The 16,577-nt window shown below is 34.2% G+C and overlaps 4 protein-coding genes across 9 annotated transcripts in view; 2 read left to right on the forward strand and 2 right to left on the reverse strand.

Moving 5' to 3' along the window:
• Window positions 1-2,096: 2,096 nt before the first annotated feature.
• Window positions 2,097-4,336, forward strand: LOC113238813. Its single transcript, XM_026475656.1, has 5 exons — window positions 2,097-2,157; window positions 2,922-3,016; window positions 3,112-3,324; window positions 3,983-4,184; window positions 4,285-4,336. The coding sequence occupies exons 1-5, from the start codon at window positions 2,139-2,141 to the stop codon at window positions 4,320-4,322; spliced, it is 567 nt and encodes a 188-aa protein (XP_026331441.1). The 5' UTR covers window positions 2,097-2,138; the 3' UTR covers window positions 4,323-4,336.
• Window positions 4,337-4,476: 140 nt separating this feature from the next.
• LOC113238814 lies at window positions 4,477-9,209 on the reverse strand. Of its 2 annotated transcripts, XM_026475658.1 has the most exons (4): window positions 9,143-9,209; window positions 8,252-8,432; window positions 6,630-6,768; window positions 4,477-4,590 (listed from the first exon to the last, which is right to left on the reverse strand). In XM_026475658.1, the coding sequence occupies exons 2-4, from the start codon at window positions 8,426-8,428 to the stop codon at window positions 4,529-4,531; spliced, it is 378 nt and encodes a 125-aa protein (XP_026331443.1). In that variant the 5' UTR covers window positions 8,429-8,432; window positions 9,143-9,209; the 3' UTR covers window positions 4,477-4,528. The 2 variants fall into 2 exon arrangements, with proteins under 2 accessions (XP_026331443.1, XP_026331444.1); XM_026475659.1 differs by lacking the exon at window positions 9,143-9,209 and having other exon boundaries at window positions 8,252-8,449.
• A 1,244-nt stretch (window positions 9,210-10,453) lies between these two features.
• LOC113238806 overlaps window positions 10,454-16,577 on the forward strand; it is an 18,033-nt gene continuing 11,909 nt past the window's right edge. For all 3 annotated transcript variants that reach the window (XM_026475651.1, XM_026475652.1, XM_026475650.1), the window contains exon 1: window positions 10,454-10,554. The gene's annotated coding sequence lies outside the window, so the exon portion shown is untranslated. The remainder of the gene's footprint in view (window positions 10,555-16,577) is intronic.
• Window positions 11,546-16,577, reverse strand: part of LOC113238805 — a 6,874-nt gene continuing 1,842 nt past the window's right edge. For 2 of the 3 annotated variants that reach the window (XM_026475646.1, XM_026475647.1), the window contains exons 3-7: window positions 14,894-14,989; window positions 14,400-14,543; window positions 13,565-13,665; window positions 12,794-12,932; window positions 11,546-11,826 (exon numbers count right to left, since the gene is read on the reverse strand). In XM_026475646.1, the coding sequence (XP_026331431.1) occupies window positions 11,744-11,826; window positions 12,794-12,932; window positions 13,565-13,665; window positions 14,400-14,496 (420 nt within the window). In that variant the 5' untranslated portion in view covers window positions 14,497-14,543; window positions 14,894-14,989 and the 3' untranslated portion in view covers window positions 11,546-11,743. The remainder of the gene's footprint in view (window positions 11,827-12,793; window positions 12,933-13,564; window positions 13,666-14,399; window positions 14,544-14,893; window positions 14,990-16,577) is intronic. The other variant, XM_026475648.1, reaches the window with a different exon arrangement.

A 16,577-nucleotide genomic window follows, 5' to 3' on the forward strand; every position in this document is an offset into this window, starting at 1 on the left:
ACACAGATTATTGTATGTTTTACAGTGAAATAAGTCGACACGTGAACGGTGTAGGTTGTTATGTTGGTTAGATATTATTCACAAGATTCCAATAACTCGAGAAGTTTCTGATTTTCAGGACACGTAGTACGGTATAATTGCGGCTCAAAACTTTTTAATATACGTTTCTTAATGTCCTTCTCGTAGCAGTGGGACTTTTATTTGATACGATTGTTTGCAACATGCGTAAGTGCTCTCACTTCCTGTTCTAACCAGGGAATAATTTGAGACAAGAACTAAACCGGTAAACAAAGGCAACAAAGGCAACCAATAATAATTTGTTTAAGGCAGTAATGTGAGCATTACTGCGTTCCGGTTTTGAAGGGTAAGGGTGCTGGTGAAGTTACAGGCACATGAGAATTGTCGACTTATGTTTCAGGGTGACGGGCGTAATGGCAGTGACCCTCAGATTTTTGCGATTTAAAGTAAGTCTGAGTGGCACTGCAATTGCTATGAACAACCGTGTCGAAAACTTACATTTATGACTTTTTTTTCATTTACACACACACTATACACAATAACTGCGTTTGATTAACCAATTAAATAAGTACGAAAAAATTTAAAGCTTAGAGTCTAGCGCAGTTTTTAAAGTTACCCAGGAACTATGGATTCCATGTAGTAATCTACATTTTTAGATTTTTGATTTAAATTTGTGAATTCAAGTCTGACTCACTCGAGCGTGACGTGACATCCACTTTAGGTCAAAATTTTCGTAGCTTGCGTTGATCTTACGATCTGATTATTTTATGCGTGAAAGTACAATTTATACAAATTGAGTTACAAAACAAGCCTCCTGAAGAAACCTTCTACAAACCGAAAAAATAAATTTTAGAGCCATACGGGTTGAAAATATCCAAAAAAATCGTTAAAAAAATCATAACACTAAAATACAAAAAATTGCGGAATATATTATATGGGGGTGATTCAGATACCCCTCAATATGAGGGTCCTAAATTTTACTTTTGAACGTTTAGTACACCGTATTCAAATAAAGCTTTTTATATTCATTTGACGTCACAACAAATAAATACATAAACATGTATAGGAAATTAGATTAGTACTGGCATGCAAAATTAAACAACACTAATCGAGCGTAATAGAGAGCCATGCTTTCCGTAATTTGATTATAACGCATTTAATAATCGTAAATCACTTTCTTTATGTACACTAGGCTGTAGTTTTTGATCAGATATTGAATAAAATAATAATAATGTACACACTCACAGCGCCGCACTATGGTAGGTGCCTTGCATGCCAGGTGCATACACATAGACAATCACAAATAACATCCAAATTCTCGAGATAAATAAATATAGGCCATACAAAATGTTTTCCGGCTCTGGAATCGAACCTGGGATCTCTGCGTGGCACTCCACTATGGTAACCGTTCGGCCATTGAGGCAGTATAAGTGTGGTCGACAATCGTGGTAATGATAGAGATTATAAGTTTTGTAAATGCAGTACTTAGGTATTTGTATGTGTTACCTTTAGTAAATAAGAAAATAGTTTCATACTGATGTTCTCCAAGAACATAATACACATTAGGTACGAAACCACAAAATACTGGGCAGATTTTCGAGGCAATAAGAAATTTAATAAAAACGTAATTTAATATTTACTGATTACTTTATTATACATTATGAACTGACTTTAAATATGCCGTTGATTGAATTGAGATTTTTTTGATATTTCCGTTATAACAATTTTTTTAGGACTCTCCACAAATTCATAAAATCATTTTCAAATTTTTGGAATTTAAAAAAAAAACGACGAAATTAAAAAAAAACACGTTAATGTTAGTTTGCCGAATTTATTGCATAAGGCGGTCGGTTATTTTAAATACTTTGTATTGATTGTACCTACTTACTAAACTTAAAATAAATTAAAAAACATTACCTTTATTAACGGTTGGTAACCGTGAATGATCCTTAGTCAAAAGTATGAGTACAATGTTTTAAAAGATATTTATAGGCGGGTATTGCATAATGATTAAGAAATAATCAAAATGGTTCGGTCGCTGTACTCAATGATTGTGTGTATAAGTGGCGCAGGCGCTGTTGCGATCAACCTACACGCAAAGCCTCTTGCAAGAGGACATAATGGAGGTTGTGCCAATCGGTAAGCTATTCCATTTAATGTCTATTAATACTCATTTGTTTGTAATTTATGTACAGGTATTTTTGTAATGTTCATTTTGTAAAATATTTTATCATATTTTGTATATTATTTTTATATTGTTTTATCTAAAATTTATTATAAAGCCAATTAAAAATGCCCACGAACATTTGTCTCAGTGACGGTAAGAGGCCTGACGGTATGATTGCCGGTCCTTGGAAGCTATGGAGACAGCAAGTGTGGGACGCAACCTGTGTGGGCACCGTAGCCCTTCCCATGTCCTTGCAAGCGTGGTCGGCGCAGTCTGTGGCCACAGCGGCCGAGAACCGCAAAAGGCTCAAATACACCAACCTTGCTCAGTGCTACAGCTTTGTGCCTTTTGCAATTGAAACCCTCGTAATCTTAGTCGCCTCGTAGAAGCCTCCGGTGACCACAAGCCTGGCAGTTATTTCCGCCAAAGAATAAGTTTAGCAAATTAAAGGGGAAATGTTGCCAGCCTTCTGGGCACGATGCCCCAGGGTACGGCCTTTGAGGAAGTTTTCTGTTTATAAACTTTCTTACTTTTTTGTGTATCTACTTGCTACAATAATATAGCTAACACTGTATGAAAATTATGAATAAATAACTCTACACTTTTTACCTATATAAAATAGTACTAAACATATAATATTATCATAAATAAAGAAGTTTATAAAAATATATATATGCTTATATATTATTTTGAATTGATTTTATGAATAAATTTTATCAAAATTTACTTGTTCTAGTGGTCTTATTGGTGTTGAGTATGGGACTGCTCTCCCTGCAGTCTCCTATGGAAACGCTAGATGATGTATTGGTAAATCCCGTGGAACCAGCCTTGGTGAGCTTACTTGAATACCTATTTGGCATCTCTTGTAATCCTGCTTCCAAATGTGAAGTCAGTTGGGACCATATAGTTTTTGGTTGTTTTGCCAGAGGACACGCGTGAAGCGAGAGGCGTCCAGTACAGTTGCACAAAGACGGCAACTTAATTTTGAACAATTTATAGAAGACAAGTTAATTCAGCACGGTAAAGCTTTGGAACAACTGCTCAAGTCAGTCCAGAAAAATGAAGAGCTAACTAAAACATTGTTAGACAATATTGGTAATCAATATGTAAGCGAGCCAAAAATGCCCGAGAAAATTGAGGTACATCATCAAAAAACTAGACGTAGAAATGAAAGTGAAAATGATAATGCACTTGTACGACTGGGTAGAAATATACCGGTTTACGGAAACTTGGTCAAACACATGATTATGGGAGAAGTTCGAAAAGATCAGAAAGACCCGATACCTTTAGTTGAAAAACACAGTAACTGAGAATATCAGGTAAGTGAGATGTAAGTTGTCTGAAACGATTTTTGTAAATTTCATTTTTACACTCTTGTAGTTCGTTTCTGATAGCATACATACACTTACCTTATGTTACTATAGCTTAATAAGATTGTCTCTTATGTTCACTAAAAATAAATGTATTGAAGAGACTCTGCTTCTTTTTCTTTGCTCTCCTTAGCTGAATTAAAGTGGAAGAAAACTTTTCTGCTTATAGTAAGGAACGTAGTAAATAGTAACAGTGAGATAGAAAATAATTTTGAAGTATAATTATGAAGTGCAATTTTTTAAAGATTTAAAAACATCACTCTTATTAGCTATTTTATGTGAATCCTGTAACAGTGTTGAAGGCAATCAAACGATATGTAGGTTTTTGGAATCCAACATCAAAATGGAAAGCTTAGGTTCTACTTAGGTGCTAATAAGTTATATGAAAATATTTACCATAGACAAGAGCAAAACTTTTTCTTTGCAGTTTATTTCGAGACGAACGCAAGGAGGTTCAGCAGTAGTAGTCCCAGGGTTAATCGATACTAATGAAATCAGCCCTTGGTGCACTGTCGCTATGTCATGCCGGAGAAAGGTTGATCCTGTATGCGGGTTTGACGAAAATTTTGGCTACGGGAAGTTTGATGATGTATGCCACATGCTCCAAGTGAATTGCTATTGGAAATACAGTAAGTAATCTTACAATTTTAAAAATATGACAATTTTGATACCAGATTGTTAGGTTCATTCAAAAAAACTTTATTGGAAAACATACATTACAATTTTCAGATTTTGCACTCGCAAATAATTGCAAACCTTCCGTGTGAAAGATCCACTTTCCTTAACTCCACCATAATTATAATTTACATAAAACGTCAACCAGTGCATGAATTGTAATACAGAAATGTTGGTTGTGCCGCAAAATGTGTAACAAATGAGTTTATGTTTATACTTGTTTAATTAATATTTATTTTAATAAATACATAGCTTAAGATATATTTACGTCTATAATTAATTTTTCTTAAAAGTTTCCCTATCCCAGTATTTCTTTTGGATTTGGGCAAACTCCTTCTTCTTCTTTCACGTGTCTGAAAACTAAAAATATATTTTTTGCAAAATATACGTTGTAAAAAATACGTTGCAGAACAATTTTATATTTGAAAAGAGCTCGTTTCATTTCCGTTCAACGATTCCGGTCGGTTCAATGAGAGAGCATCTATCTCACTCTCACAAGTATTTTATAAGATTCGTCGATGTCCTGACGAAACTACACGTACGAATGCTGATGGCCTATAATTTTAATGTCTAACTTTAAATTCATGTCATTCGAGGTTCCTGCCTGCGAAGTATAACCCCCCGTTAATGCACAAGTATATTAAATGACTAAAAATAGACTCTTAGGCCACCAAATGTAATAATATATATTACATGTGAGTAAAGATACATAATGTGCAAACATGTTTACAGTTAAGAATGTATATCTAATTTAGATGAAACTACGCCCGCGTGTACATACTCTCTCAACGCGATAGTTCAATTATTACTTTACAAACAAGCAATGGCTGACACTGTTGCAATTCTGGTACATATATACTTGGTGATATTTTGTGTGCTTATTTTGAAGGAATGAAGCTATGTTTGCATTATTCTGGGTGGCATTTCAGTCCATCACTTATGCTAAGTACAACAGCGCTGGAATAATGCTGTATGTATTGAAGTGGAAATAATAAACTGTTCTGCCCTTCTTATCATAACTAACGTAATACGGTTTATGGTTTAAGATATTTCATTCTCAAAAGAATACAAATTCACTTAGCGATAAATACAAGGTATCACAAAATTTCTACAGAGCGTACGTGCGTGCAAAATATTCAAATGAAAGTATGATAAAATTTAGTGTTCTAAGAAAAAACAAAAGCAAGGTATTGTACATCAATTGCCATGGTGAAACTTTAATAGCAATATCAACTCAAAGAAATAAAAATATCACAATTGCGAGAAATTTCTCACAATGTGGGATTTTAATTTCTTAATCGACATTTTTAGCGAAATTGAGTTATTAACAGTGAAACGAGATCTACAACCGCTTCCAATCGGCTTTTTATATCTTATTTACTTTCAGTTTTATTGTTAAGAGTCTATATTCTATAAACTGCCTCCGTGGCCGAACGGTTACCACGGACTGCTAAGCAGAGGTCCAAGGTTCGATTCCCGGGCCGGGAGAAATATTTGTATGGCCTACATTCATTTCTACATTTATTTCTCTCGTTAGTTTTGGTGTAATTTGTGGTTGTCTATGTGTGTGTCCATGGCACCCGCGACACAGGGTTTCCCTAGTGCGGGGCTATGTTGAGTGTGTTCGTTATTAATTAACTTTATACAATCTCAAATGGCTTTGGCTGATTCCGTATAACAGTGAAAGTGTTGAATCAATCACGTTGGAAAAAAAATTATACAGTAAAATTGAGGATGTACCTACTCTACGGAGTGAAAACACGATACCTAAAAATTTTTACGATAGGAAAAAAACACAAACCTACCTCGAAATTTTGCAAGAAAACCGGTGTATTCAGTAGGTAGGTACTTTACATATAACAATGGTTTTTTTATGTCAACTGAACTAAATAGCACACGTGTACTATACGATATACATTTTTCAAATGACTAATTTTGTTTGTAAAAAAAATAATTATGAAGTAAAGCCGAAATGTACCGGAAAAAATTGAATTCGAGCTGAGTACAGACTCTTAAGCAAAATCAGCGTATTGACATTTTTTACTGGCAAAAAACTTTAGGTGCCAATATCTCGAAAGTTACCGAAATGCGAAGGCGTTATTTATGACAAGGAGGGCAGTATTCCAAATAGGCCACTCCAATAATAATGTTGATGGTGGGTGACAACACTATTCAAGTTAACCGTACCTGCTCCCTTTGTAAAAAGCTGAAATTTAAATTATTCTAGTGGCCTTTCAATTACTAGCATAGAGCCTGAAGTGAAATGCCTACTTTTACTAATGTAAACTTCAGTTATATTACGGCGGTAACGCAACTACCATTGGTCACCTAAGATGTTTTACCTCCCTCGTCTTGTACGTGTAAAAATCTCATATTTATGTGTAACAGTAAATATTTACCAATATTGTATTCGCAAGAGAACTCATACATATCGCAAAGGTCTAGAAATGTCCTCGCTTCGTTCACCGACTTGCCGCAAATGATCACGGTATCGTGGAAACAGGTGTACGCGAATTCGCATAGCTTTTTTAATTCTACCTGAAATGTAAAGGATAAATAAGTATATTTGGAATGTATAATTATTTACAAATTAAACAAAGAAAAACTATTCAATCGGGTTTAAGTAAAAATAAGAGGTACGAAATTTTACTTTCGTAATAAATTTAGCAGATTTTTAATTCGGGACTTAATCATGTATCATAAAAATCAAATAATGTGTGAAAATCGTGAAAGTTTAAATCAAAGTAATTTTGGCAGAGCATTGAAATGTGATATACTCATTGTGAACGTGTGAAAGTCGTTACTGTGATGTAACCTTTTATGTCGCTCCACTAGGTATTGAAGAACGAAAGAGGAAACCGGTAATTGCGTTTCAGTGCCTGAAATGCATGCGGATAAGGTAGTATTTACACGGCACCGCTATATGATTTGACCGCAGTATGTGTTTAATATTTTTTATAATTAAGTTTTTAATGCGCCCGATAAGTTTTTCTAGACATTTTTATAATGTGTTTTTGGGTGTTTCAGTACAGTGCGCAGTGTTATAATCTCGAATTAATTTGTGGATGTAAGTGAAATAATATTAATACCAAATAAAGTTACCAATGATATGGTCTCAAACTAGGGAATACCCTATATTATATGTATCAGAGGAATGGAATTCATTTTTTGGCCCTTCCCGGACCACCCAGACGAGAGCTAATTTAGAAAAGATAATTACTCAAATTGATCCTACCCGGAATCGAACTCGGGACCTCTTCATTCAGCGTCCACATTGCAATCTGTTAGGCCACCGAGGTCGTCAAACATTGCATGCGCTCAAACACCTTAAAGGTTAACTTTTTCGATCCTTACTGGGTGGATGTGTTCACAAGGGAGAAAATGTAGGACCTGCAGTTCCACATAGTTTTCTCGAAATGATTTCCTAAAGTGATTTTTTATACATGACACGAAAATACTAAGTTGTGTCGGTGATGGGAATCGGACCTTCAGCGTCAAGATCACGATGATCCCACAGCTACAAATTCGTAAATTTGTATATATACTAGCAATGAATTACCAATGATACACCATCATCATCATCAACCCATTTATACGTCCCGATACTGGTCACGGGTCTCTTCCAAGGCGAGTGTTAAGGCCATATTCCGCCACGCTACCTAATGCGGGCTGGGGACTTCATACGTTTTCCGATGGTTGTGAACCTTCTTCACAACCGTCGGAAATTGATGTTGTCCTTTACCGAAAAGTTTATGCTAAATTTCATAAACTCAGAGGTGCGAGCCTGAGGAGGGTAAGTCATATCATTAGGCTGCAACAGCTATTTTAATGATTGACATTTGAAGGATGCACATTTTGTAGAAACATAATTTCCAATACCGTTAAGACATTTCCAAGTGCTTTTTTATGTTTTTAGTGTATTATCTTGAATACGGTCTTACCTTACACCTTAATCTTACCTTGGACCTTATTGTTACACCTGTTAATGTCTCGCAGTTACCTATATTAGTGTCGAGCTTACCGTTGTTGCTTTATCTCCGACTATATGACTCCAGACGATCGGGTTTGGCAAACTCAGCAATAAAACTAGCACTTTTATATATAGCCATTTCCAGAAATTTAAAATAGTTAATGGCATCTTGACTTGACCCCAGGAAATTCCTTTGTCGAGCATTGTAAGCCAACTGACGCAAAACATTGGTCTGAAATATACAACGCTGGGGATGTTTATTTTAGTGTACTATGTTCTATTCTAACTATATCATACGGTATTGTGGCAAATTCATAGACATATTCCTAGAAATTAATTATTATAAGTTTTGCTTGTTCAAACGATAATACAAGGAAATAGCATACATGATTTGATATACATCGTTATCGAGAGTTTAATTGTTTATTGCTTGTCGTAGCAGCATAGTGAACATTATTGTTGTAAAACGTTAATATTTAGTTTATACACGATTAGTTATTGCTTTTATACATATATAAGGTTCTTTGGATACAAAATGTCAACATTGAAAAAATTGGTTAGGATAATTTTCATAATCTATTTAAATACAAAGAAGTAGGGTACGTAATAATTCACAGAAATATGAAAACTTGATGATATGTTACTTTTATTTAGTGTAGGCGTGCTGAGTACGGATTTTTCGAAATTGAATCCATGAGAGGTTGGAAAAGGGTAAAAATGTTTGTATGAAAAATCGTATTCCTTGAACTTACAAGGATAAAACTTAGTATTAATATTCGATGATGCGAAAGGTAAAAGAACGTGTGTCGGAGTTTTTCTAAACTAAGAAGGGTAAGCTTGGGTATCAAATAAGTAAATAAATAAATATTAGACAATATCACATTCGTCTTAAAGTAATAACTATAGCACTTGTGTTATGTAAATCGGAAACAACGACTATACCAGAAACACACGGACTCGAGACAATAATAGAAAATTTGGTTCTTCTACATTTCATTTCATCACGGGACCTCAGACATGGCTACACCATGAAAATTGGTATGCATGCTCCTCGTCCACTGAGGTCGTCAAATGAAAATATTTTGATAAAACTTTAAACGCTTTTTGGTTTTTACATTTTAGCAAATAATTTACGTAATTTTTTAGGTACGTCTGTGCGGACTAAACCGCAGATACAAATGAGAAATATTAATTATACAAGTAGGTTTAATTACCTTACCTATTTCTGTCGCCTAGCATTAATGCGAGCGTTCCGGTTTTGAAGGGTTAAGGGTGCTGGTGAAATTACCGGCACATGGGACTTGTCAACTTATGTCTCAAGGTGACGGGCGCTGTGGCAGTGCCCCTTAGATCTTTGTGATTTAAACTCCTGAGGGGTACCGTAACTGTTATGGACAGGCGTGTCGTTTTAATTTGCTTTTTAGTAGTGTATAATGCATGTAAAATGTACAATTTTGTATATGCATTATACATTTATTATACAGACGATAGCGGGCAATAGTTAGTAAATTATAAAACGAATATCATTTCTCGTCACAGTTCCAATTTTTCTTAATGTGCTTTATATTTGCAAATTTTGTATATTATACATAATATAATATTAAAAAAACAGTTGCGTGAAGTAAATATGACGGAAGGCAACATGACATACTTTTTTAAATTTAATACTTACAATTATTGCAATTAACTCATTTCATGGACTATTACAATAGCATTTTTGGACTGTTACCTGTTCTGCATCTTTATATTTCAATATCAAAATATAAGTCCTTAGAAAATAGATTCAGCAATGTCAACTTGCACTAAAATGCTTGTAATGCAAAAGACACCCTTACTACTATATGTTAAGAGTGTTTAATCAATTTAAGCATTGGTTTAAGACGTACTTCAGTTTAGAGTACGTGGATATTAATGTTTTTAAATTTATACGATTGTATAATTTAACTACATTCGATAATTTTAACCCATTTTTTACCATCAATGTCCAAAAGATATCTTGGCCTTTTATTATATATACTAGTTTAAAGTTGGAATAAAAAAAAAATATTGTTTTTATTTTAAGAGTTTTAAACTCGCTTATTCATATTTATGCTCGGTTTCATGAAGAGATAAGTTTGTTTGTCAAGGAGTAGGTTGGCAGATTTCACAATTATTTTTCAATCTTCGTATCGTACACCATGAAATTTGGTACATTTCATGATGCGTGATTAAATCATATTATTAGTAAGTGATCTTTAAACATTTTGATTCAATCAGCCGAGTACCAGTCTGTGAGTTGCAGATTTAGTTACTTTCTAAAATTTTATTTATGGCTCTAAGAAACTGGTATTAATGACATTTGTTATTCATATCACGTAGGTAGTAGTATAATTATGCTTTAATTAAGTGCAAAACGTGAAACGAAATATATAATTCGTGTAAATGCGAGTAATCGTGTTCGTATAGACCAGAGACGCTTTTTTTTATAGAACTCGGCTGTGTATTACTTTGGGCTTAGACAGTAAAACAGTGTAATATTTGCTAATTTTACACTGTTTTAATCGCTCTTATATTTTTAGCAGCAGAAATTTTACTGCTGCTAAAAATATAAGAGCGAAAGAAAAGCGAGAGTAAAAGAGAATTTAGGAGAAGTACTGCCACCTTACCTATACTGCTACCAAGTAGTAATATGAGCATTACTGCGTTCCGGTTTTGAAGGGTAAGGGTGCTGGTGAAATTATAAGCACATGGGTCTTGTCCACTTATGTTTCAGGGTGACTGCAACTGCTATGGACACATGGCCTAACACCATGGAGTATGTAACCAGAAATAGAGACGAAATGTCATTTAATTTGTTTGAAAACTATTCTGCCACGTCATTACTGTGACAACTGCGCTCCGATTGGCTAGCCCAAGTTCTAAACAATAGACGGGTGTCGTTAATGGGTGTCGTCAACTGTTTTAATTCAAATCGACCAGTTAACTTGAACTTTGCTATAATGGAAGAAAATTGCAAAATTACATATTTAATATTTAATTACCGATGAAATGTGATTCCGTTTTGTAATTAGATGTTTTGCTGTTTTTCCAACACCACCGCATAGAACAGCACGGCATTGTTAGAGATATTATCTTTATTACAATAAACACAGAATATTTTTTGAAATATACGGAGACGTACACACAGGTCAGTAGTTGACCGGTCTATATTTCAGTGCAAACGAGTGTCGACATTTATAAGAGCTGTATCGCGAATATATGGTCCTCATTTCGTCTCTATTTCTGGTTATATACTCGATGCCTAACACTAAGTTTACGACTTATTCGCCCCGTCACTTATCATTTATTTATTTATTTATTTATTCTTCATAAAAAACTGTCATCATAAAAAAAAATTAGGAACAATAATAGCTAAAGACAACACATTTACTGATAATGTATAAGTTTACTATCTCAAATTAACACACAAGAAAATTAGAACGTACAAAGGTTTGCTATATAAAATATCAAATATGAAGTTATGGCATTGATTGAAAGAAATGTAAAATAGGAATAATATTGTAATCAATCGTCGTAGAAAGTGCTGGTGGGTCGCCGGGAAATGGTTAGTATCGATTTGTCATCTGGACAGCTGGTCTGCTTATAGTCTGAAACACAGAAATACACAAGTTCAAAAAATCACGACGTACCTAAATGGTTAGTAACACATCCTCCATATGTATTATCCAATGTATTATGTTTTGTAGAGATAGAGTATCGTCAGCGCAATAATATGCAAAATTTAATATGTAACACCGATTTTGACAAGAGCGTTGACAGACAAAAGCAATGGAAGCAATTTAGGTTGATCAAGTACAACATCTCTTCGTTCTCGAGAAGAATTAAACATTATACTTCTCCATTTTCGCGATCTACTTCGACTACATTATTTTGCTAGCATTTTCGGCGAGCGGGCAGTGCGTTATTTGCCTTTGTGTCATGCGATCGTTATGAGTACAATCCAGAAGCCGTTCCAAATGCATTTTAACTATAACAAGCATTGACTTACAAATAAATGGACGACGGGTCTAATACAAAAACCACGAAAAAAATGTCCCAAGTCAACCTATTCGAAATTTAAATTGTAATGTCATCGCAGTATCGCGCTGTCAGTAGAACAAATGAAGACTAAAGCGGAGTGTCGCACTTGTAAGGCGCTAAAATCGTATACGGAGCATACGATTTTAGCGCCTTACAAGTGCGGACACTTTTTAGCGCGGACCCGACGTCCATATAATTGTAAGTCAATGATAACAAGGCTCTTTTTAGAGCTCCTGCCTGTAACTTGCGCACAGTGTAGGTGTAATATTAGTACTACACATATACTTTAAGTGACTTATTTTTGAGTAATGTACTTATCTGTACTGCTACCTACTGCTACCGAATGGAGATGGGATGTAAGCTTGAAAAGAACGGTCACACCAGATTGTGATAAATTTGTAAATTATACACAAAATTACGATTTCTAGGTACTTAGCGTTCCTACCGTAATTATCAAAAGTTCGTACAAGTAACTGTAAATTAAACAATACTGTAGCTAGTAAATAATAATCTGTGGCTAAAAACTATACTAACTTCGCCTCCTGATACAGTTGAAATCAAACATGTCGCATAAGTCGCGGAAACCCATGATGTCACCGGCGTGGCTTACGCCGCAAACAGGCACGCGGTCGTGGTTGCACACCTTTGCCATACTGCACCATTTTGCCCCCATCTGCAATTGTCTTTGAGTTGAAAAAAAAAAGAAAATGTAGGAGTAGAGTATATAAATGAAATAAAGATTAAGATAGATGGATGCTTCGTAGGGTCAGGTGAAAGGAACACCGGGTTAAGAGGGACTCGAAGCCTTAACTCATAATTTAAAGAGTTTAACACTATAGTCTCTTAGTCGATAAAACAGACAAACAAACACATGCAGCTCACTCGCCAGATATGTATGCACCCTAATGATTGTCAAAATATGTAAATCTGATAAACAAAGGCAAGTTTAGTGTATTTCAAAATTCTTATAAAATTCTAGAGAAAGTTTCTAGGAATAGTCTATAGGAAAGTTTTCATTACCATTAAATCAAGTGATAGTCAATAGTATGGGCTGTTACTTAATTTATTCTTATGTCAATAAGTGTACAAAATTGTATTTTTGTTTTATAGTAAAATAATATAATAAAATAATAATAATAAAATACCCTCAAAATTTATGAAAAATACGCTTGTTGCGACTAATCAAACAAAGTCATGTTACGGAGATTCGATATGCCGAAATGACACCAGCACGGACATACCTACAAGAACTGTCTATACAAAAGTTAATAAGTAAAAATATGTAATAAGGTAAGAAATATTTACTTTTTTTACCTTCCTCCCCATGGCAATGTCTTCGCTGTCACGGTCCTGTGGCGGCCCGTGCGTCGATACTGTGGATAACACACAGCACAGCACAACGAACGCTATAATCAAACAGAAGTAACACATTGAAAAATCACTATCCCGTTCTAAAACTGAAAGTAAATGAGTTATTAATAATAAATATGTTAACTATTAATTTTAATGGAAAATTCATACTTAAATAACTTTTTTATAAAAAAAAGCCGTCCTCAAAGTTCCTGAAATTAGATCTGTTTGCCAAGTTTTATTGAAATCGGCTACCGAAAAGTGCGCGGAACCGGATTCATTCCTAGTTTGCAACCCTTAGAGGTGGAATATTTCCATCAAATTTAAATGGAACCAATACTGAGTGAGGTACCTTCTTTCCAATAAAAAAGAATCATCAATACCCCCTCCTTTTATAAAGTTGGTTAACAAAAACCATTTGAGTTAAAAAAAAACTCTGTACATTATTTGATTATACAATCTGATCTCAGCAAAATGTCAGCTGCAGCTTCAAAATTATATTTTTAATAAAATTTATTCTTGCAATGTTACTAGATCAACTGAGTTCAAGCAAGTTATTGACATTAACCCTTGAGACCCAGGTTACTACCTAGTTCATGGGAAGTACTGTCTCCACATTAGACCCTGTTGTACAAAACTTGTTTAGTTGTAATCCACGCCATGTAATGTGTTTCTATTTTTTATGTACAATAAATAAATTATAAACATGAATCGTGGAATTTACAGACTATTAAAAATAAAAATGTACAGAGATTAAGAATAAGCAAAATTTTTAAAAACTAATAAATACCTGCTGTAGTCTTAATTATGACCATTTCGGTATCGTCAGGATTCCGTTGAGGTCGACTTGCGAGTGGCACTAAAACTAGTGTTTTGTTGAAAACCATCTCTGTTTACAAAGCCTAGGTATTGTCCAGCTATGAATTATAACATCCTGCAATTGATTTATTTCGTGGTAACAGTAAATCAGTGAAATCTTTGTTTATTATTTTTAAGTTAAACTAAACGTCGTTAGAAGGGCGGAATGTGGTCACATTTATTCTTGTTTACCAACCGGAAGAATGTAAGAGAACATTAGTAGTCTTTAACGTTATTTGTTTTTTAATTATCAAGATATGATAATTAAAAACGATATTTTGATACTTTTTTCTAACTTTAATCAAACACATTACGTTGGAATGAAGTTCGAAAAAAGGCATTGTTCAAAATTGTACCTAAAACTTATATTTCATAACGTATAAAAAATTTGCAGTTTCAAAAGAAGACATTGTTTATGTAGCTTACCCTATGATTCAAAATATGGAAACTTGTAGTTAGTAGTAAAACGTCGTTAAAGAGGCGGAATGTGGTCACAGTGTTTCTTGTTTACCAACCGGAAGGCTGTAAAATAAACATTAGTATTTTTTAACGTTACCTATTTCTTTTTTAATTATCAAGACATGGTAATTAAAAACGATATGATGATACTCATTTCTAACTTCATTCAAACACATTGTGTTTAAAAGCATTGTTCAAAATTGTACCTAACTTCATTTACATAACGTATAAAAATTTGCAGTTTCAAAAGAAGACATTGTTTAAGTTTACCCAATGATTTAAACTATGCAAACTTGTATTTAGTAGTAAATATTAATACTTTTAAAATGTAATACTGTATACGGGATAAACATGGTTGTTGTCGTACAATAAATTGAAAATTCGAGGGTAACGGTTGCCGATGTCTTTGTTAGGAACATTAAGCATAATAATGTGATGTCGTTGAAGTCTTTTCTTTAGCAATATGGTTTTACTAGGGCTTGTGACATTTGGCGGTGAGTGCCAGTACGGTCATGTGCGGGACATGAAATAAATATTCGTAGTGTTTTCGTGTTTGTTGTCGTGTACAAATTGCTTGTTACAGTTTATTGCAATTCCAATTGAATCCACTGCAACGAAATGCCACAATCAGCTCATATATTTCTGACGTGTGATTTGTATAATTCGTTCAAAGCGTTTGAGTTCCAAATAGTAATTAAACATAGATACTATAATAACTACATTCTATACGTAATGACGCACATTAACGCGTTTCATATTTGTTAATCATTAGATATAATTAGGAAAGCTGCGATGGTTTGGTTACGTGAAACGGACGGATGATAAAAGAGTAATGGCGCAATGATAGATATTGCATGTGGATGTAGATGATGTGCAAAGTCCACCTGAATGGACGTGTTATTCCAACCAGATGGAGAATGTAAGGACATTTCAGGGGAAAAGGCCATGTGAAAAGTACCCAAAGCCAACGTGAATTTAAATTGAAATGAAAAGGTTATTGCGAATGGAGGAAGTACACGGGCGTTGCCCATGGGTTGCGTGTTAAGTTCCAACGCACAGTATGGCGTGTCGTTTTGTTATATCTACAACGCCACGTTGTCACAACGCCGAAGCACCATTCTCTGAGAGGTATACAATGTATGTATGTAGCAGATAGACGTCCAAAGTATCTGCCTATTGCATTGATAAATGGACGTACAAATATATTATGCCTTCGGAGGAACACAGACTTAATTGCAGAAAATTTGATCCTAAACCCAATTTAAACAGCAATTTATAAAAAAAACCAGAGATGCATTACGCAGTTATCATATTTTCCCTAGAGTGCAAAATATTTAATAAAATAGTTAACATTTAAGAGCTCTTCAAATGTGTTCAGTAGCTCTAAACACAAATTGGCCTTAAAAACTGTAAATTATATAAATGTAAGTTAACTGTTTCATATGAGGTGCTATATGCCACTGTTGTAATATTAGGGGTTAAAGTATGAAATTGCCGTTTTATTGCAATAGGTTCTTTGAATTTTCATAGAATCTTCATGGTTTGAGGTTTTCGAATGAAACTTTTTTCAAATGGTTTCTGTGATTTTTTTTTTTTTAATTTGAAACATTTGAATATCGACTTTCAATTGTTTTTGTTATTCAATTTAGAC

Source organism: Hyposmocoma kahamanoa, unplaced genomic scaffold (assembly GCF_003589595.1).
Source record: "Hyposmocoma kahamanoa isolate Upper Pololo Valley unplaced genomic scaffold, ASM358959v1 98263, whole genome shotgun sequence".
In the NCBI taxonomy this organism is placed as follows: domain Eukaryota; kingdom Metazoa; phylum Arthropoda; class Insecta; order Lepidoptera; family Cosmopterigidae; genus Hyposmocoma; species Hyposmocoma kahamanoa.